Raw genomic sequence first — 20825 nt, 5'->3', positions numbered from 1 at the left:
GGACGGATGCTTTAAGACGGTGCTCTCGGCCTGGCGGAAGTGGCGTGCAGGGAGCGGAAGTCCCCGCCCAGGCCCCGCCTCCGCCCCTGGCTCGCGTGAGCTGGGTGTTTCCTGCCTCTCTCAGTCCGGGTGTGGAGACTCCGGCGTCCTCCGGCTTTTCATGGTGAGGAGGGCGGTGCCCACGGCCGGGGGGGCTCCGGGCGGCCGCGGGAGCCGGGAAGCGGCAGAGTAGAGGGCGCAGGGACCGAGGGGAGGGGGTGGGATGGGGGGCGTCGCGATATCGGAGAGGCAGCCGGGGGGCTGGAGGGGGGCGAGGCCGGGGTGGGGGAAGGGCTTTGGGTGGCGCTTGGGGTGTCCGCGGCTTTTTAGGAACCGGGAGAAAAACACTTGGGTTTGAGGAGTGAGTGTGTGAGTGGGGAGGGGTCTCTGGGTCTGCAGTGCTTGGTTGGAGACGGGAACCGGTGACGCTGCGAACAAAGAGATGTCAATGAACGTAGACATTTGGGGCGGAGAACTGCGGATAGGGGCGGGGGGAGGGGTGTTGTGAGGCCGAACGGGTAGGTTTTGAGAGGGTGAAGAGAGCCAAGTTGGGGCGCAGCGTCTGGGATGCCTGGATCTCGTGGGCGTGAGGGCGTCCCAGGTGTGGCCGAGCGCAGGGCGAGTGGCGTGGAGGACGGACAAAAGTGGGAGCCGGCAGGCTGGGGTGTGCGTTCAGGGGAGGGATGCCAGGGGCCTGAGGTCAGGGTGCCGGGGCAGTCACTTCCGCTGAGGCCGCAGGTGGCCACGCCTCGGGAGCGCGGGGCGTCGCACCTGCTGCCTCTCAGCTGCGGGGTAGTGTCTGCTCGCTGGGGTTGCGCACAGAGCAGCCCAGCCCCTCTGGCTTGTTTCCTTGTTGGACGCTGTCGGAGCAAAACGAGGCCAGGTGTGCCTGACTTTGATCTCCACTTTGTGCAGAAGGAGGACTGCCTGCGGGGTGGTCTGCCAGCGGGCCTCCGAGTGTGGTCACCTGTGGGTTTGCTTCAAGTGCGCGGGCGCCCCGCAGGAGGTTCGTTGGTCCCTGATGAGGGCGGTCGGGGTCAGAGAGCCCTGATGCTTTCCTTCCGCCTCCGACAAGCGGGCTTGATGCTGAGCAGCTGTGTGCCACACGCCAGAAGAGGAAGCTGCTCCGGGAGCTCCTCCAAGTACCCACTTTGGGATGCCAGGCGGGGCCGGTTGTGTGGCTGATTGGATTCCGCACGGTTGGGATGGAGCGCCGGGCTTTTCGGAGTTGTGGCAGTGCCTTTAGTTTGGGGGAAGTGTTGGACCCAGGCTCAGTGCGGTGTCCTCGAGCCCCCACCCCGTGAGAAAACCCACAGAGGTCTGCCACAGCTCCCCTGGGGACTCTGAGATGCAGGTCGCTGGCCACCTTAGCTCAGTGGCGCCGAGCCCCGGTAGCAGCGTCAGAACCACCCGAGGAGCCTTTGCAGTGTGGGGACTGAGCCCCCTGCAGAGCACTGGGGCTGGCGGGCACAGCCAGGACTGGAGACCACCGGTCTCAAAGCTTGGGGGGCAGAAGGGAAGTCCCCCTGAGGGCTCATGCAGCGCTCCTTCCCTGAGGACAACTTGGATGACTGCAGCTGTAACAATTCCATTTTGCAAGTTTCGAGCCTGGGGCTTCCCCTGCTTAGAGCTTCGTGCAGGAAGTGGTGGAACTGAAGTTGTAGTCCCCACCTGCCTCCCTCTCACACTCACACTCACACTCACACTCACACTCGGATCTGTGGGGATTTGGTGCCTTTTTTCAGGCCGCACCTGCCTGAGTCTCCTCTCGAGTCAAGGTTCCCCCCTTCTGCTGAGCTCTAATTTTTCAGGTGTGCCTACGGTTGTTCCTGCCTGCGGCCCCGAAGCTCTGAATTGGGGGCTTTGGTTTTTCAGGAATTCACTGGGCCAGCAGAACAGGAGGCTGGGAGGCTTCCCCACGACCCAGGTGTTAGTTGTAGCTGAATGAAGAGGAACAGGGCTCTCCGGAACAGTGGGTTGTAATCTTGGCTGTGCATTAGACACCTGGGGAAGCTGTAGGCATCTGGCCACACCCCAGACCAATTAGACGGGCATTTTCAAGGGTGAGACCGGGGCAGCAGATGACCCCGATGTCCACTGTTAGACTCAGCAGCCCCACGGGAGGAGCCGGGAAGGACAGGGGCCCTCACTGCCGTCTGGCTGCAATGCATCCGTCTTTCTGAGTGGATGGAGTCTAGCCAGATCCTCAGCTGTGTGTTCGTTCTCGCTCCCCCTCTCTCCCCCTTCCCCGGAACCAGTTTTGCTTTCCCCTGCAGCACCTCTCCACAGTCACTGATAATTTCAACCTTTGGAACAAGTGGAACAGCAGATCCCAGGTCCCAGGCGGGCGTCTGGGGCGGCTCCCCGGAGAGGGTTACTCCGAGAGGCTCACTGTCCGCTGCTTTGTGTCCCCAGTTGGCAGGGACCTGGTCCCAGCTGGGGCTCCTCTCCTTACGCTGCCTCGGCTGACCCCTGGAGTGAGCAGGCTCCGGAGAGGCGCAGGTTAGGTGATACCGAGCCTGGAGTCTCCAGCTGGATCAGGACGGGATCTGTTATCGCTCAGTCACCCGGCCTGCCATTCGAGCTGGAAACTGCACAGGGGAGAGCTGAGTGTTTCCTGCTGGAGCGCTCGTTCAGCACGAGGGTCCGAGCCGAGTTCTGCCTGTGCCACCCCTGCCAGCGGGCCTGTGAGGGTGGCATGACTCGAGAGGGGGCTGCTTCAGATGGTCGCTTAAGCTCCTTAAGTGCCAGAACCAGGGGCTCAGACAAGACCCAGGCCTGACTCTGAAACCCAAGCCCTTAGCCACACGCTGCCTGCAGTCTTTTCAGAACTCTTTGCACGTCTCAAAGCAGGGAGATGGGCTCTCCTTTCTCGACGTGGGTGTCCTGGCTCCACTCCACGCGGCTTGGTAAAGCACAAGGGGGACTTAGCCGCATCCTCGCCTCGCTCAGCGCCGACTCCCCTCCTGGCTTTGGGAGGTGACCGCCTCCCTGCGTGGTGGTGTCCGGTCCTCAGTCATCCTCCAGCGTTGTTTGCATTTTAAAAGCCGGATGTGGTGGAGAGCCTCAGAGGGGCTTTCTGGGTCTCCCCTGGGGCGGGGGCTGTGCAGCTGTGGTGGAGGGCCTCAGAGGGGCTTTCTGGGTCTCCCCTGGGGCGGGGCTTTGCAGCTGTGGGCGCTGACCCAGTCCCATCAGACCGGCGCCGTATGCCAAATAGCTTGGTAATGGGACGGAAGGCAACGTGTACCTGGAAAGCTCGGTCTGCCTCAGGCGCGCACCTTCCTGAATGCCAGCTGACGTCCGTCTGCAGAGCAGGGCACTAAAACATCGAAGCATTTTCATTTCCGGGCAGATTTCCTTACTGTCCCCTCCGCACGCCCTTACTGGTGCGGGCAGTGTTGTCTGGGCTGCTGTGCGTGTTCCGTTTCTTACGGCCTTGCTACCAGGGAGACTTGTGGATGGCAGCAGGGCGGGAGGCTCTCATCTGGCAAGAACGTGTCTGCAGGAGCCTGAGAGAGTCCCCCTGAGCACGGGAAGTGTGGGGAGTGCGAGTTGGAATCCCAGTTTCCTACAAGTGTATTCGGTAATTCAGCTGAAAGGTGGTGTCTCTAGCTGTTGAGTGGTGCGTGGCGGTCAGAAAGCACAGAGGCCTGGGCGGTGCGTGGGCCTGCTGTGGGAGAATTTCCCTGGGTGTGGATGGGGAGGAGGCCCTTGATACAAGAGCTGGTGGGTGGGGCGCCTGCCACTCTCCAGGGGGAGCCAGTTCCCAGCTTCCACCGATGTTGCCCCCTGTCCAGTTGGCCTCTGACTTTAGAAGCCAGAAACCCAGACTTTGCTATTAGCTCTCCAGAGTGCTCAGCGTTGGGAGCAAGCGCTAAGGGTGGTGTGTGTGTGTGTGTGTATGTCTGTCTGTATGAAGCAGAACGCGCTGTGAGCCCAGATTCAGCCCTCCGGCTGTGAGGAGTAAGCCCAGCCCACATCATGACCTGTGTCTTCTCCACTGGCAGGAAGAGATGTCAGGAGAAAGTGTGGTGAGCTCAGCGGTGCCAGCGGCTGCCACCCGCACCACTTCCTTCAAGGGCACAAGCCCCAGCTCCAAGTATGTGAAGCTGAATGTGGGTGGGGCCCTCTACTACACCACCATGCAGACGCTGACCAAGCAGGACACCATGCTGAAGGCCATGTTCAGTGGGCGCATGGAGGTGCTCACCGACAGTGAAGGTAAGCGCCCACTCCCCCTACACGCTTGTCTGCCTCTCGGTGCAGGTAGGCCCTGCGCAGGCTCGCAGCTGAGGGCTTCACCTGCTTCAGGTACAAGTTTCAACAAGTGCTCTGTGTTTCCGAGGTGAGCAGGAACCCTGAGTGTAAGGCGTAGACCTGGTCTAGACTGTGGGTGTGGTCAAGGAGGGCTTCTCTGAGGAGGCGATGTTCAAGCCCACACCCGAAGGCCAGCAGGGGTCACCTGGCCAGGGGCCCCCGCAGTCTCAGCTCCGGTGTTGATTGGCCGTGTGACTTGGAGAAGGTCACCTGCCCATTGCAGGCCTCGGATTGCTCTTCTGTGAGATGGAGGCTGGATCCACTGCCCTGGTTGCTCCCTTCCAGGTCTCCCTGTTCTCTCTGATGGTTCTGTGTCTGCAGAGTGAAACTCAGACCTTGGAGAAGTCCAAGTGCTTTCTCTGCATCTTCCTCCAGACAAAAACTCCAGACCTGGGTTTGACCCAGCTCCCCGGGTGGTGTCAGCTGACCCCTGACCGCCTGCTTAACTCCCTACATCTCGTGCTCGCCTGGGAAGATGCACCTGTGGGGCTGTCGGCACTTAGTACACATTCGACGTGTGTGCGAGAGTGCAAATGTTTTTTCCTTTTGGAAGATTGTGTTGGCAATTAATTTTTAAAAGATTTTTATTTATTTATTTGAAAGAGTTAGAGAGGTAGAGCTGGAGAGAGAAAGAGAGGTCTTCCATCCGCTGGCCCACTCCCCAAATGACCGCAGCGGCCAGAGCTGAGCTGATCCGAAGCCAGGAGCTTCTTCTGGGTCTCCCACGTGGGTACAGGGGCCCAAGGACCTGGGCCATCTTCTGCTTTCCCAGGCCGTAGCAGAGAGCTGGATTGGAAGTAGAGCAGTCGGGACACGAACCAGTGCCCTTATGGGATGCTGATGTTGCAGGCCGCAGCTTTAACCCGCTGCACCACAGCGCCAGCCCCCATGAAACTGTTTTAAGGTAGTCCTACCTGAACTGCCTCTGCCCTCCTGGAGCAGTCCGTGAGCACCTGGCAGGGATTGCAGCCTCACCTGGCTGGCTTAATGGACATGTCCCCGGAGGCTTAAAAAATGGCCTTGTCCTTCTGTCAGCCTGAGAATTCCTAAGCTCTGGGCCTGCCCACACCCTGGCTTGACCCTGCCTTCCCTGTTTCCTGTGCTTTCTGTGCTCAGGCCTCCACCTTGCCAGGATGAGTTTTGTTTTGTTTTGTTTTTTAGATTTATTTTATTTGAAAGGTAGAGTTAGGGAGAGACAGAGAGGGAGACAGATCTCCCATCCACTGGTTCATTCACAGATGGCCATATCACTGGGGCTGGGCCAGGCTGAAGCCAGGAGCTTCATCGAGTCTCCCATGTGGGCTGCGGGGCCCAAGCCCTTGGGCCATCTTCTGCTGCTCTCCCAGGGCCTTAGCTGGGTGGATCTGAAGTGGAGCAGCTGGGACTCAAACACCCGTATGGTATGCCGGCATTGTAAGTGAGGGCTTCACTTGCTTCGCCACGGTGCCAGCCTTGTGGGCAAGTGTTTTGTTTTAAAATTTTTTATTTATTTGAGAGGTAAAGCTACAGACAGAGAGGAAGGTCTTCCATCCACTGGTTCACTCCCAAATGGCTGCAATGGCCAGAGCTGAGCCATTGAGCCTGACGCCAGGAGCCAGGGGCTTCTTCTGGGTCTTCCATGAGGAGCCCGAGCACTTGGACCATCCTCCGCTGCTCTGCAGGCCACAGCAGAGAGCTGGATGGGAAGTGGAGCAGCCGGGACTCAGGGGTCCTCAGGAGAGGCGGCTGAGAAGCTTTGAAAGTCCACAGGAAGTCTATCCCGGGAGGCCTCATGCCCTGTCCCCTAAATGGACACGGTGTGCAAGTGGTGCCGCATTCTACATGTGACTAAGGGATGACCCTCGCCTGGTGCTGCCGGGTACACCCAGCATCTGACCCCCAGGCCCTGGCTGTGTCATCACCTGGGCGCCCTCCCCTCATCTCGCTAGGAAGCACTCAGCGCGTGGTGGTGTCTGTGTTGCCGCACTTCCTCCTTGATGCTTTGCAGGTGGAGACTTGACAGTGAAGTGTGGTGTGGGGCTAGAGAAGCTGAAGCTCCCAATCCCGGGACTCCCTGGCTCCAGCCATGTCCTCCCATGGGCATCTTCTGTTTATTGGTCACTTAAATGTCCCTTGAAGGGGCACACCTCTGGCCGTCAGGTCGGCGCTTAGGATGCCGCGTCCCCCATCGGAGTCTCTGGTTTGAGTCTGGCTACTCCCCTCTGACCTGGCATCCTCACGTGCCCTGCGGGAGGCAGCAGGCGGCAGGTGATGGCTCCAGTAGCTGGGTGCCTGCCTTTCATACGGAAAACCTGGACTGACCTCTGGGCTCCTGGCTTCAGCCTGGCCCAGCCCTGACTTGCAGGAATTTGGGGAGTGAACCAGCAGATTCTCTCTCTCTCTTGTTCTGCCTTTCAAATACATATTTAAACCTAATTTTTAAAAGGTTTATTCATTTAAAAGGCACAGAGATACCGTCCATCCACTGGTTCACTCCCCAGATGGCCACAACAGCCTGATGAAATGTTCCTGTTTACATGTTCTCCTTTCCTTGTTGCTTCAGAGTGTGAGCTCAGGATGCTAGCTCTTGGTGGTTCTATATTGTAGGTACTCCCAGTCTGACTTGTCTCGGCTTTTTTTTTTTTCAAGTTTGTTTTTATTTTTATGTATTTGAAAGGCAGAGCGACTGATCTTCCATCTGCTGGTTCACTTCACAGATGTCCCCGGTAGCTCCAGGCTGAAGTCTGGAGCCGTGTGGGTAGCAGGGACCCGTGTTCTTGATGCATCATCTGCTGCCTCCCAGGGTGCACACCAGCAGGAAGCTGGATCAGAAGCACTCTGCTGTGGGGTGCAGGCACCCCAAGCAGCAGCTAGGCCTGCTATGTCATGTTGCCTGCCACGTCGCACCTCTTTTTTTTTTTTTAAGATTTATTTATTTATTTGAAAGGGAAAGTTACGGGGGGGTGGGGGGAATGGACAGAGATCTTCCATCTGCTGGTTCACTTCTCAAATGGCTGCAACAGCCAGAGCTGCTGCGCCTGTCCAAAGCCAGGAGCCAGGAGCTTCTTCTGGGTCTCCCACGTGGTTGCAATGGCCCAAGGACTTGGGCCATCTTCCACTACTTTCCCAGGCGCAGTAGCAGGGAGCTGGATCAGAATGGAGCAGCCAGGACTCAAACCAGCACCCGGATGGGATGTTGGCATCACAAGCTTTATCTGCTATGCTGCCCGCCACCACCCCCCACTTCCCCCCCCCTCCAGCCCTCAGTTTGAAATAGTGCCTTTTGCCACCTCAGCGTTTGTACATTGCTTGTTTACATTGTCAGTGGTGCTCAGTCAGGGTGGTTTTTTGCAGTCCCCCAACCCCCACCCCATCATTTGGTAATGTTGACAGATGTTTTTGGTTGTGACAACTTGGCTGGAATGGGAGTGAATAGAGACATTGAGTGAACAGAGACCAGAAATGCTGCTACCAGGGGCTACAGGGCAGCCCCTGTAGCAAAGAGTCACCTGGTCTAAGATGCCAGACCTGCTGAGGTTAGAGACCCTGCACTAGAGAATCGGACTCGGGGGTGTGGCAGGTTCCTGGACTCTGAATTTGCAGCAAGGACCTTGCTTGACTTTCATGACCAGACAGGTTTGGGAGCGCAAAAGAACAGTGTATAAATGCCGTAGTGTGGCGAGGGGAAATCAAAGCTCCTGGGGAGGTGGGGAAGGAAAGGGGAAGGTCTGGCATCCCCGGAGAGAGGAGTGGGAGGAGTGAGCCTATTGGCCCAGTCCCCAACCCCCAGAGCAGTCGGTGCCCTGAGCACCACGCAGGCCCTGCTGGGGCTGGGACTTGCCCCTTCTGCATGCTGCCGGTGTGGTGTTCTCCAGCAGTGGTGATAAGTCACGTGACGCACTCACTGTCAGAGAACTATAGCTGGGTCCGGCGTGGTAGAGCAGCAGATTAAGACGTTGCTTACGATACTGGCATCCGGTTCAAGTCCCGGCTGCTCCACATCTGACCCAGCTTCCTGCCCACGTGCCAGGGAAGGCGGCTGATGAAGTCACAGTGCTCGTCTCCCTGCCGCCCATGTAGCAGACCAGGATGGAGTTCCTGGCTTCAGCCTGGCACAGCTCTGACTGTTGTGACCACTTGGGGAATGAGTGAACCAGCAGATGGAAGATTTTTGGGGTCCGGTGCCGTGGTTCACTTGGTTAATCCTCCGCCTGTGGCGCCGGCACCCCATATGGGTGCCGGGTTCTAGTCCCAGTTGCTCCTCTTCCAGTCCAGCTCTTTGCTGTGACCTGGGAAGGCAGTGGAGGATGGCCCGAGTGCTTGGGCCCCTGCACCCGCATGGGAGATCCAGAAGAAGCACCTGGCTCCTGGCTTCGGATTGGCGCAGCTCCAGCTGTAGCGGCCGTTTGGGGGGTGAACCAATGGAAGGAAGACCTTTCTCTCCGTCCCTCTCTCTCACTGTCTAACTCTATCTGTCAAATTAAAAAAAAAAAAAAAAGATTTTTTTCTCTCTCCTTCCATCTTTCTGTGTCACTGTGCCTTTAAAAAAACAAAAACAACCCGTAGCTGATTGAGCGCTGCCAGTAAACCCAGCGTTGTACTGTGTGCTGGTGTGCTTTCTCCTGTTCCCGTGCCTCCCTGATGAGATACCATCCTTAGAGGACTGCTGGGCAGAAGTGAAGTGAAGCGCAGTATCGCCCAGCGTGGGTCCATGGTCTTCACTGCCCTGCCATCCCGGGAGGCACCCTGGGGCCCGGTCCAAAGCGTCCCAGCCTCTGGCCTTTGGGAATCGCCCCCATCCTCCGAGGCTGCAGGAAACATGGCCCCCAAGCGAGGAGCTGCTCGACATTTGAGCTTTCGCAGGGCCGGAGTCCTGCTCCGACAGCAACCCCGATATCTCAGTCAGAATGCTAATTGAAACCTCATGGAGAGAGCGCGGGCTCCTTTGCCCTTATTTGTCCAAAGTATGATTCCTTCGCCACAAGCATTTCCTGACGGCATTCTTGAGCAGGCGCCCGCGTCACGGTCCGCCTGCTCACTTCTGGAAACTGGCCCGGCCCTGGGGAAGCGGATTTCAGGGCCTGGCTCGTTCTGAGCAGCTGAATTGTCCACGCGTCGAAGGCAGAGCACAGACGTCGTCTTCCCTCAGCAACTGAGTTGCGTTGGTTGCCATTTCCCTTAAAGCCTCAATTTCTACTTACAAAAAGTTACTTTAATTTTTTTTATTTATTTGAAAAGGCAGCGAGAGAGAAATCTTTTGTCCTGTGGTTTACTCCCGCAACAGCCAGGGCTGGGCCAGGCCAGGGCCAGGAGCTTGCAGCACAAAGTCCTTCACCCGCTGGGTCACTCCCCAGATGGCCACAACAGCCAGAGCTGCGCTGATCCGAAGCCAGGAGCCAGGAGCTTTTTCCAGGTCTCCTGTTCAGGTGCAGGGGCCCAAGGACTTGGGCCATCTTCTACTGCTTTCCCAGGCCATGGCAGAGAGCTGGATCGGAAGTGGAACAGCCGGGACTCAAACAAGTGCTCATATGGGATGCCCACTCGGCAGGCTTTACCCACTACGCCATAGCGCCAGCCCCTAATTAGTTTAACATCCTTTAAACACCTAGAGATTCACAGAGAAACTGGGGTTTCTGGCACTACTTGGAACATCAGAGCTCAGGCAGCCCTGTAGCCATGTTCCTGCCTGGCCACTGAGTGGGCGCAGGAGGAAGCGGCCCCCTCTGGGAGTGGGACGCGAGCTTCCCCTGGCCGGGCTGAGGCCCTCCCGCACTCAGTACGCCACTCGCTGGCCCCGAGCATCTGCCTTGAGGAAGGCGCTGAGTGCGGGTGTTGCTGGTGTGTAACGTGAACTGAAGCGGGTGGGAGAGCCTGTGGCCGCCGCTGGCAGGGCGGTGGGATTCATGTGCCTGTGGGGGCCTCTTCCTTCCTGGAAACCAGGATCTGATCCCAACTCCACCTTTGCTTGTGTTTGCCCCCCCCACCCCGGGGGCAGGGGGTGGTGGTCCTTCGTGCAGTCCTCAGGAAGCTGCTGCATTGTGGGAGGACAAAGTGCAAGGCTCTGGAGGCAGAGACTCACTGGTGACTGCTACAGAGAATCCCGAGCAGTGCCCGAGACTGAGAGGGCGCCTGGAGGGTCCGGCTCGGGGGCAGACGAACAAGGCATTTGCTGCTGGACTTGGGTTGTCTCTGCCGCTGACCCAGGGCCCAGGGGTGTGCAGAGAGCTCAGGGGTGGGGTGGGGTGGGGGGGGTTGTGGGGCCAATCAGGAGCAGAGATGGTGACAGGTTAGGGGTGTCTGTGTGAGCCTCCCGATGGCCCTGCCTACTGGTGGCTTCTACCATGTCGTGGGGCAGCAGGCTGGGTGGGAAGGGGGGGACATGGCGGCTGCCTGGCCTCTTGTTAGTGCTTTGCCTTCTCTCAAGGGGCCGCTGATCTCTGCTCCTTCTCTGCCTCTCTTCCCAGGCCCCAGTTCTGTCTTCAAGTGCTGCCCAGGGACTGTCTCATTTCCAGGGAGGGATTCTGAGACTCCTTGGGCTCTCGGTGCAGGTGCAGCCCCGTGACGCACCTGGAAGCCTACTGAGAAGCGGGAGGGCAGCTCCCAGGCCCACCCAGGAGGTGCTCATTGTGCCCGAGCCGTTTGCCTATGTCTGCTAAAGCAGGGTCCATCTTTCCATGGTGACTGAGCTGTCTGAGGCAGGTCCATCCCACTCGTCATTTTACGTCCAGTAGCTGACCCTGCCAGTTCGTGTTTGTTGCAGGAAGTTACGGAGAGGACTTCCTGTGCTGGTGCTGGGAGTGTGTAGGGGTCACCCCCCCGGAGTCTGGGGGGGTAAGGCTGTGCTCCTTGGGAAATGGCCCTGTGATTTGAGTGGCTGAACAAAGTGTTGTGGAAAGGGGGAGGGGTGTTTCTACCCCAGAAACCACGCCCAGTATTGGGAAGTCCTGTCTGGACCCGTGTTACCCAGGACTGCACCCCAGGCTCCTCTTGGGCTGCCCTGTGGAGTTTTGGGGGTACTTCAGGATCATCCTTTTAGGCCTGGGGTCCCTGGCATCCGCGAGAGCCCCAGACGTGAGTTGTCTGGAGTTGTGGTTGTGTCAGGGCCCTGAGGCTGTGGCAGCGCTGCCTGGCAGAGCCTGAGCGGCCCTGGGCCGGAGGCAGGCAGCCGGGGCCGCGACCTTCCCTGGGAGATGCGGGGCACCAGGCGGCCACGCAGCTGTGCTCAGCGCTCCCCTCCTCTCCCCTCTCTCTGCAGGCTGGATCCTCATTGACCGCTGTGGGAAGCACTTTGGTACCATACTCAACTACCTTCGTGATGGGGCGGTCCCCTTGCCTGAGAGCCGCCGGGAGATGGAAGAACTGCTGGCAGAGGCCAAGTACTACCTGGTCCAGGGGCTGCTGGAGGAGTGCCAGGCGGCCCTGCAAGTAGGCGTCACCCCGACTTCCCGAGAGTGGCCAGGCGCGGAGCATGCTGCCTTCCTGCCCTCCCTCGGCAGAGCCCTGCTGAGCTGTTGTGAGAGCTCACCGGGGCGTGGCCACTTTTCTAGACCCCGCTTGGGGACTTACTCCAAGTTGAGTCATTGTTGATAGTCCGGCACAGTCTCTGTCAGAGATCCCGCCTCAGCTGGACTGGGGCAGGACTGTCAGGGTGGCCTAATGACGGTAAAATCCCACAGACCCCCTGCTGCTGGGCACGGCCAGCAGAGTTCTGACGGAGGCGAGAATGGGGAGAGTGGCTGAGGGCTGTTACAGAGTGTGATCTGTGTACCTGGCGCTCTGGGCCTCCCCGGCGCCACGTGTGTGTGACTAGCCCGAGACCAGGCAGTCCCTGCAGTGCCTCACTCCTCAGGGGACTGCTGCTGCCACACACCCTCCCCCCCGGAGCCGCTGACCTCACTGGGGATCTGCGGGAGGCTGCAGCAGCGTTCGCTTTGTCATTGTTTCATTGCCAGCGTGTGTTAAAGCAGTGCACGGCCATCACTTTGCAATACTGCAGGGTTGTTACCAAAAGCACCAGCATACCCTGCCACCCACCCACCCTCGCCCCCAAGGCTGTCTCTCCATTCTTTCGGCACTTTTTTTCTGTTTGCTTCTTTCTCTTTTCCACATAACCTGCTTATACTGTTATTTTTCGCCTTTTTGGTTTTCATTTTTTATCTGCCGAGTCACCATAGAAGACTAGAATTTAGGCTCACAGCCCAGAGCCCGCCACACTGTAGGCACCTGCCCGTGCTGCTCTCCACTGCGTATTACAGTTCTCACTGTCCTGAGCCGTGTAAGCCCTGGGGACCGAGCCACAGAGCCCAGGCTGTTACTCTGTTTCCCGTGTAGCTTTCAGGTCACAGAGCTCGCGACTGCCTCGTTGTCTTGTTTGGGTTTCTAAGCGTATGGCTGGTTCAGCCCCAGATCCTCAGACAGGAGGCTCGGTCTCTGGTCTGCGGAGCCACATCAGAGCCTTGGCAGCTTGCCCTCTGGCTCCCTGTCTGGTTTCAGTGTTAGTCTGGGTGACAGCTGCACGACTGGCCGCCCACTTCTCTCTCCTCCCACTTCCTCTCTCTCTCTCCTACTTTCTCACATATTTTTTTTCAGTTTTATCTTCGGCCTGTCTGTTGAGTCCTAGCTTCCTGCTCTCAGGTGCCTGACTTCCGAGAGCTTTCCTGTGCCAGGGACGCTGTGCCGGACGGAGTGTGCAGTCGCACTTCCCAAGGTGCCTTGCCCGACTCCTCTCGGCTGCCCGCTGATCCTCCGCAGCTTCTCTCTGCTCCCTTTCTCGGCTGCCTTCTCCCCTCACTCCGTCTGCATTTGGTTGGTCTCATTTTGGAGAGGCTTCCCTCCCATCATGCCGTGGTCTCCATCTGTGTCGAGATAAAGCAGAGGCCAGGTCTCCTTGTCAGGTGGTGGGGCGGCCTCATTCAGTGGGGACCCCAAATGTTACTCTCTGAGCCTTGTTTTTAATGGAAATCTTCCCCTCTTGTCTGCTGTGGGACCAGACCTGTCCTGCTGCCTGAGGGGGCTGGGGCGCCCAGTGTGTAGTGGAATGGATGGTGCATCCCATGTGTTCTGCTGGCAGCTCAGCCCCGCCCTCTGCTGTGCAAACTGCTGCTGGACAGAGGAGCTTTCTGGAAGAGGCTGGGGCTGGAGGTGCCCGGGGGCTTCTGCACCGGCCCAGGCTCCCTCGCCCCCGGCCCCCGGCCCCGGGCCCCAGCCCTCAGGGCCGTTCCCTGAAGGGTCCCGGCGTTCTTTCCTTCTGCCGTTGCCACCTTCTGCTTTCTCCACCTCCGTGATGGTCGCTCTTTGGCCATCTGGCCCAGGCCTTTCGTGTGCTGACCTCACTTCTCCTGTTCCGTCTCTCCCGGCTGTGTCCCCTTTTCGTTCCTCTGTCGTCATTACAGTGGTGTTGTAGGAGCATTTGACTAGACCGTGTTTCATTTGCCACGTTGAGGGTTGACTTTCGAGTGGCTTCTTGAGCTGTGGAAAATGTGTCCTCGTCGGTAGCGTCTTCTGAGCACCCTAGCATATGGCAGCCCCAGCCAGACAGCAGCTCTGGCCAAGTCAGCACTCACCTTCCCCTGCCGTAACTCATGGGTGGTGAGACGCGCCCTCGCCGGAGCGCGCCTTGGAGCCTTCGGCGCGAGGCAGGCTTCCTTGGCTGAAAGCGTGTTTTGTTCCAGCAGAACAAAGACACTTACGAGCCTTTCTGCAAGGTTCCCGTCATCACCTCATCCAAGGAGGAGCAAAAGCTCATAGCGACTTCAAATAAGGTACGTGGGAGGCGCCCCGTGGGGTTTCTTTTGCTCTTGGAAGTGACAGCCGTGCTTCGGAATGAGCTGTAAGATAAAACTCGCTGTCGCTCCCACCAGGCCTGAGACGAAGTTAAGAATGGGAAGTGACAGGTCATCTGTGGGCCCCCTGCTGTGGGGTCACGCAGTCTCCTCTCCAGCCAGCAAGCTCTGCTGGTCTGTGGCTGCCTCGCTGCCTCCTGGCAGGGCCCCGACCTTGAGGGGAGCCAGTGGCTCACTGCACCTGCACGCCAAGTAACTCTCTTCTTCCTTTTTCAAAATGACCCACAGCCAGCTGTGAAGTTGCTGTACAACAGAAGTAACAACAAATACTCGTACACCAGGTAAGGCGGCAGCCAGCAAAGATGTCTGTCCCGTGGGGCAGAGCCCCCGCTCCTGCCGCCCGAGCCGGCCGCTCCTTCCCTGCAGCGAGGTGGCCGCCTCTGGAGAAAGCGAGAGTTGCACGCCCGCAGAGCCCGCCTTGCTCAGTGCACAGTCCAGGGGCTTGTAGTGTATGCAGAGCTGTGCAGTCCTCAACCCCTCTAAAGTCAGAACAGTTTCACCGCCCACAAAGACAGCCTGCACCCATTAGCAACCACTCCCCATTTGCCCCCAGCCGCTCCCCTACCTCCAGCTGTGGACAACCGCTAGTCCCCTTTCCGTCTCGACGGATTTGCTTTTCCTGGACATTTCATGTGAATGGAATCCATGTGCCTTTTGGGCCTGGTTTCCTTCACGTAGTCTAATGTTTTCCAGATTGATCCACACTGCAGCTTGATAACATTGCTTTCCGCGGCAGAGTAATATTCCATCATATTTTGTTTACCCATTCATCGTGTGATGGACATTTGAGTTGCCTCCATGCCTTCCTTGGCTGTTGTGTGTGGTGCCGCTGTGAACATTGACGTGCCAGGCTCCTTGTGGACACTTGCTGCGTTTCTCCTGGGTAGACGCTGAGCAGCGCACGGCCGGGTCACGTGATAGCCCGGGGCGTAGTCTGGGGGGCCTGCCAGACTCCCTAAGTGGCTGCGCCGTCATACTTGCCAGGAGCAGTATCTGCGGGGATCTGGGAGCATGGGGTGCTAATCAGGAACCCGAGGGTGCGGGAGAGTTTATGAACTGATGGGGGGGGACGTTTCTACTAGTGCTCCTCCGCTCCTTGGGGGGCGGGGGTAGGGGGAGAGCTGGCGCTCTCCCTGTGTCTGGAGGCACCACATCTTCTGTGTTTTCTCTCGGGTTTTATGGGGCGGCTGGTGAGGAGCACAGGCTCAGGGGGCCAGAGCTGGCCTCAGTTACCTGACTCTGACCCCGGCTTTGCCTCTTTGAGCAGTGGAGCTGCAGAGCCCTGCACTTGGGGTTATTGTCAGATTGAAATGGGCTGTGCAGGGCATGGACCCTGTAGGGGCTTGTGTGTGGAAGGGCCCAGTTACCGTGGGCTTGCTGTCACCCTGTCAAATGCTCTCTTACAGCAATTCTGACGACAACATGTTGAAAAACATTGAACTGTTTGATAAGCTGTCCCTGCGCTTTAACGGGCGGGTGCTCTTCATAAAGGACGTCATTGGGGATGAAATCTGCTGCTGGTCCTTCTACGGTCAGGGCCGCAAGATCGCTGAAGTCTGTTGCACCTCCATCGTCTACGCCACCGAGAAGAAACAGACCAAGGTGAGGGCCTCGGCAGGCGGCACCCAGTGCTGCTCGGGAATGCGCGCTGTAGAGCTGCTATCCATGGGAGCCGAACGCAGCAGGGGAGGTTCGTGAGACGCTTCCCTTGCCCCACAGTGGCTCACTTGTTAAGACACGGTATCTTTGAGCCCTGGGAAAGTCCAGATGGGGTCTTGGGGACACAGACTGCGTTTGCATTCTGATGCTAGCGAGTCGACAGTCATGGTACCCAGTCCCTGCGCCGTGAATGTGGAGTCAGACTTAGTCTTGTCCGTGTGTGTAGCCTGCTGCCAGCGTCTTCTCCCTCGGGTGGCAGAAGCTTCTGACCTGCGTCGTCCTGCCAGCCTGGCTCCATCAGCTGCTGCTCGTCGCAGGAACGAGCTGGGCCTCTCTGCCTGCAGTCATGATATGCTCGCATTACTTCTTCCTCAGCCTGTCCTGAGAGAGGCCTGGTTAGCAGTGACAAGCAGTAGGTCGGCCATGGGCAGACTGTCCCGCCTCTGGACACCCTGCACCGTGTGTTGGTCACCTGCTCAGGCTACTGTTGTCCCTGCAGCTCTGGGAAGCACCCAGTTCTGTAGGATTTCGGAGCTGGCCTCAAGCGAAAAGCAAACGAGGAAGTTAGTAGAAAAGAGTCTTTTATTATTTGTTAAACTTACTACAGGAAATTTCAGTCATCTACAGACTAGTACTGCGATGTGTGTGCACGTCACTGGTCTGGAGTGGCCCCAAGTCCTGGCCACTCCTGCTCCGTCTGTGTCTGCTCCTCTCCGCTGCCCACACGGGGGTTGCTGGGCAGCCTGTTTGATTCACAGGCATTCGGAACACATCTTCAAACGCACGTGGTGTTCTGAAGGTAGTCAGGAAAGGAGCGACACTGGGGTTCTTTTCCTCAAAGCGGGCGGGGGTGCGGAGGGGATGTTAGGCCTGTGGTTAGGACACTTGGTCGTGTATTGCAGTGCCTGGGTTTGAGTCCCACTCTAGCTTCCTGCCAGTGCCGGCCTTGGGAAGCAGCAGATGATGGCTCAAGTAGGCGGGCCCCTTCCTCCCATGCGAGAGACCTGGACTGAGGTCCTGGCCTAGCCCCAGCCATTGTGGGCATTTGAGGAGTGAACCAGCAGATGAGAGTTCTCTGTCAAGTTTGAAAGGCAGGGTGGCGGTGGCGGTGGCAGGGTGGCTGGTTTTGGGCGTCTGGCACAGTGGTGAAGCCACTGCTCAGGACACCTGCACACTGTGTCTGAGGGCCTGGGTTCAGGTCCTGCCTCTGCCTGGCCTGCTGCTGATGCTCGCGCTGGGAGATTGGCTCCCTGCCACCCACACGGGAGATCTGGATGGAGTCCTGGCCCCCGCCTAGCCCAGTCCTGTTACCAGCGTGTGGGGAGTATTGTCTTCCTCTGTCACTCTGCTTTTCAAAGAAAGAAAAATTTACAAAGAAGGCACGGTTCACAGGGAAGTGGGATTGTCTGCACGTTGGCAAGCTACATCGTTGCCTCTTTTTTCCTGTGAACTGTGTTTATTAGGGCTGTGAATTCTTCCTGTAACTAGACCTCCACTGGGTCCGGGTTTGGTTTTCTTATATATACCAGGGTTACCTCTGCTCATGGTTCTAAAACGATAATCATCCTATTGATGAAGCTGTAAAATACGAAGAGTTTGATTTTTAGAGGGAGCAGAGGGGTTCTGGGACCATGTGATGTGGGCCCGGCTGTGGGTGTGTCTTAGCAGACAGCTTCCAGAGAGAACCTATTCTTATGGTGTGTCAGAGCCCGCATGGGCCCTTGATGGTGCGGGGCAGATGGGAGAGTAAACTCGCCGCTAGTTTGCCGTTCAGATTCTAGCCCCCCCCCCGCCACCGTCCACCTGCCATTTTGCGTGTGTGTGTGTGTGTGTATGCCCTACACTGCCTGACCTGCCGTGTGTTCTGTGGGGACACAGGTGGAGTTCCCTGAAGCCAGAATTTACGAGGAGACCCTGAATATTTTGCTGTATGAGGCCCAGGATGGCCGGGGACCTGACAATGCACTCCTGGAGGCCACGGGCGGGGCCGCCGGGCGCTCCCACCACTTGGACGAGGATGAGGAGCGAGAGCGGGAGCGGATTGAGCGCGTGCGACGGATCCACATCAAGCGCCCCGACGACCGGGCCCACCTCCACCAGTGAGCAGGCAAGCGGACCACGCCGCCCTCCGCCCTCCGCCGCCCTCCCCGCCTCGCTCAGACCCTGCCCCTGGAGTCTGCGGATACTTTTGTAACAAACTGGATGATATTTTGCTATTTCTCGACCAGGTGACGTGATTCTGTCTTACCCAGGCATCTGCACCTTTATTGTTTCTAATGCCTCTGCTTTCCGGAGGAAGCAGGTCTCTGGGCCAGGCCCTCTGAGTTCTCGGAGGAGTGTGAGTGCGTGCCTGCCTGCCGTGAGAGCTGTTGTCTGCAGTATTTATTTGTGGGTGTTCGGCCTCCGAGTTCTTGCGGTCTGACGGCTCTGAGAGGTTCTGCAGCCGGCCGTGCCAGGCAGAGGTGTCTGGGAGCCGCCTGCTTCCTGACCTGTGACCCCGCAGCCTGGCTCCTGTGCGTGGTGACCGAGCACAAGGCTCCATAGTTGCTCTGCATGCCTGCCCTGCAGTGTGGTGTGCCTGCAGCGGGCAGCAGTGGGAATAGGACCCCAGGAGCTTCGTGCGTCCACACTGCTGTTCCTGAGGGCAAAGCCTGGTGTAAGGAGCCAACCTTTCACTGCCGTGAGTGGGCTCTGGTCTGGTGATGGCTGGGCCGCGTCCCGCCCCATCTGGCCCGGAGCTGAGCTCTCCCTGACGGTGAGGGCCAAGCTCCCTTCCCAGCTCCGTGTTCCCTCCAGCCACGTTCCTGTTAATCCACCCATTCCAGGCGGAGCTCCAAACTGCTGCTCCCCCGAGGCCGCTCCTTCCCTGTTGCGCTGGGCTTACTGCCCCAAGGGGACCCCCACTCACACCACCTGCCCCCGGGGAGCCCCTTCTCGTGTTGGAGTTTTGTGCAGAATGGAGTGGCCTCCAGGGAGCAGGTTGAGAGGGGGTGTGCAGATACCTTTGGGTCTGGTTTGCGTTCATGTTTGTTCTGTTTAGGGGATGTGTGTGACTGTGGGTGGGATGTGTGCTCGTGGGCACCGGCAGCCTGCGCTGGAGCTCGGCTGTCGGCCCGGTGCCGTGTCGGACGGATGTTCTCAGTGACCTACCTCCCAGCTTCCTCTGCGCGTGCGGAGCAGCAGAAGCGAGTCATGACTGGTATGGGTGGTTGAGACTAGATGAGGTAGAGCAGTTAGAGGGCCATGGGAGAGTGTGTGTGTGCCAGGTCGTGGATGGTTCTGTCTGCTTCTCAAGGGAATTGTGACTGTTTATACCAAAGGTATTAACGTGGGCAGCCTTTGACACCCTGTGAGGCCCAAACTGTTGGTTCTTACAGTGGGGACTTTGTTGGCGCTGCCCTCCCTGCGACAATTGGACGCCTCTATTTTGTACCCAGCAGCAAAGCCTGCAATCATGACTGAACCTACAAATCACTTACGGGGTATTTGCTTTTTAACCTGTTACAGGGGAAACTTTTCTACAAGGCCGTTTGGGTTTTATTAAGTGCTAAGGAAAGGGGGCTTACAAAACAACGTTTCGTAAATATTTTCTACTGTTTAAGTTCTGAACACCAGCCCTGCCGTTTGGGTTGAATTTTTGTAGAAAGTCAAAGTGGATGTCAGTTCTGTTTTGTGTAGGAAAAGAAAAGCCATTGTGTGCATTCTAGTTTTTCAGTGTCTGTGGACAATCTGATCTGTTTGGCTTTTATTCCTTGTGGCTTAACATTTCGGGCAGCTCGCTCCACCTTCACGTCTCCGGGTTTGTCTCTGGCCTCCCTGGGACGTGAACAGGTTTGTAAAACATTCCATGGTGAACGATACTGCGAAGCTGCATCTGGCCTGGAGCCGACAGCAGCCAGTGGTGGCTGGTCCAAGTTCTGCAATCCAGTGTACCGCAAAAGGATTCGATTCTTCTCACGCCAGCACTAGGAGCAGAAGTTACTGTTCCTATTTAAGAGCCGTCCAAGTAAAACACTGGTCTGAGATTTGGTAAAGAGTAAGCTTTTATTGCATTGTGATAGCTTCCAGTTTAAAAAAGGAAACAGCTTTTGGTCTGATCTACACAAGTTCCGTTTGCTTGGAATAAGTCTTCCGGTTGTGGTGACCAGGGGCTGGGTTCCTGGCTTTCGGGCTCCACCAAAGTCGCCGCCGTAGCGCATCTTCGTGTCATTTCCCTCTGTCCCTGCACTAGTCACTGTCTGTGTACAAGCATCGTGGACGTATGTAAAATAAAAGCATCATGCTTCTGTTCCAGTGTGTCCTCTGGCTCTTTTCAGCAATGCCCAGTGGGGGTGAGAGTGCAGAGGGTGAGGTGGGGTCCTGCATCCTGCTCCCTGCCTGGAACAGCTCGGGTGGGAGGCGGAGAGGAGTGCTGGGGCTGCCCTGTTCAAGCCTGAACACTACAGGGAAGGCTCGAGGTTGGGGGGGTGGAGGGGGGACTCCTCTTAGCACGGAAGACTCGCTCCATTCACCACCTGGGACCCAAGACACTTAACCAAAATCCATTTAAAGCAAACTTCAAATTCTGGAGCTTTATAAAATCTCATTTACTTAGCCCATACGTGACATTTCAGAATGGGGCCCGGGGCAGCCTATCTGTATGTGTTGAAGTGCCCGCTGAGGGCAGGGCCTGTCTGTGACGTTAAAGCCACTCCCCCTTGACCAAGTTGGTTCCTGGAAGCAGGTGTTTGAAGAGTGCCGCAGGGCCGTGGAGAGGCTGGGTGTAGGCTGCAGTGAACACGCTACTTTCTTCAGCCACGAGCCTTGTCCTCCAGCTTCTGGAAGGTTTCCTTGCAGACACAGCTAACCGGATCAAATTCCCGAGGAGGAGCAGAAGCGGCGACGACAGGGGTCAGGTGCCATCCTCCATCAGGACTTCCTCCGGACCGACACCTGGGGCAGAGGCACCTAGCATTAGAGACACGAGCCAAGGCAGGTGTAGAAAGTGGC

General features: G+C 57.7%; 2 protein-coding genes across 3 annotated transcripts in view; one reads left to right on the top strand and one right to left on the bottom strand.

Moving 5' to 3' along the window:
• The first annotated feature begins 23 nt into the window (after nucleotides 1–23).
• KCTD10 (potassium channel tetramerization domain containing 10) lies at nucleotides 24–20126 on the top strand. 2 transcript variants are annotated; one of them, XM_051835872.2, is made up of 7 exons: nucleotides 24–163; nucleotides 4047–4260; nucleotides 11591–11760; nucleotides 14007–14096; nucleotides 14406–14458; nucleotides 15584–15779; nucleotides 17715–20126. In XM_051835872.2, the coding sequence occupies exons 1-7, from the start codon at nucleotides 161–163 to the stop codon at nucleotides 17937–17939; spliced, it is 951 nt and encodes a 316-aa protein (XP_051691832.1). In that variant the 5' UTR covers nucleotides 24–160; the 3' UTR covers nucleotides 17940–20126. The 2 variants fall into 2 exon arrangements, with proteins under 2 accessions (XP_051691832.1, XP_051691831.1); XM_051835871.2 differs by having other exon boundaries at nucleotides 38–163; nucleotides 14010–14096.
• MYO1H (myosin IH) overlaps nucleotides 19463–20825 on the bottom strand; it is a 50721-nt gene continuing 49358 nt past the window's right edge. Inside the window, exon 31 of the mRNA XM_051835869.2 lies at nucleotides 19463–20768. Within this exon, the coding sequence (XP_051691829.2) occupies nucleotides 20745–20768 (24 nt within the window). The 3' untranslated portion in view covers nucleotides 19463–20744. The remainder of the gene's footprint in view (nucleotides 20769–20825) is intronic.

Source organism: Oryctolagus cuniculus, chromosome 21 (genome assembly GCF_964237555.1).
Source record: "Oryctolagus cuniculus chromosome 21, mOryCun1.1, whole genome shotgun sequence".
In the NCBI taxonomy this organism is placed as follows: domain Eukaryota; kingdom Metazoa; phylum Chordata; class Mammalia; order Lagomorpha; family Leporidae; genus Oryctolagus; species Oryctolagus cuniculus.
Note: the sequence above shows the minus strand (reverse complement) of the source record. Positions and strands in the feature narration are given on the sequence as shown.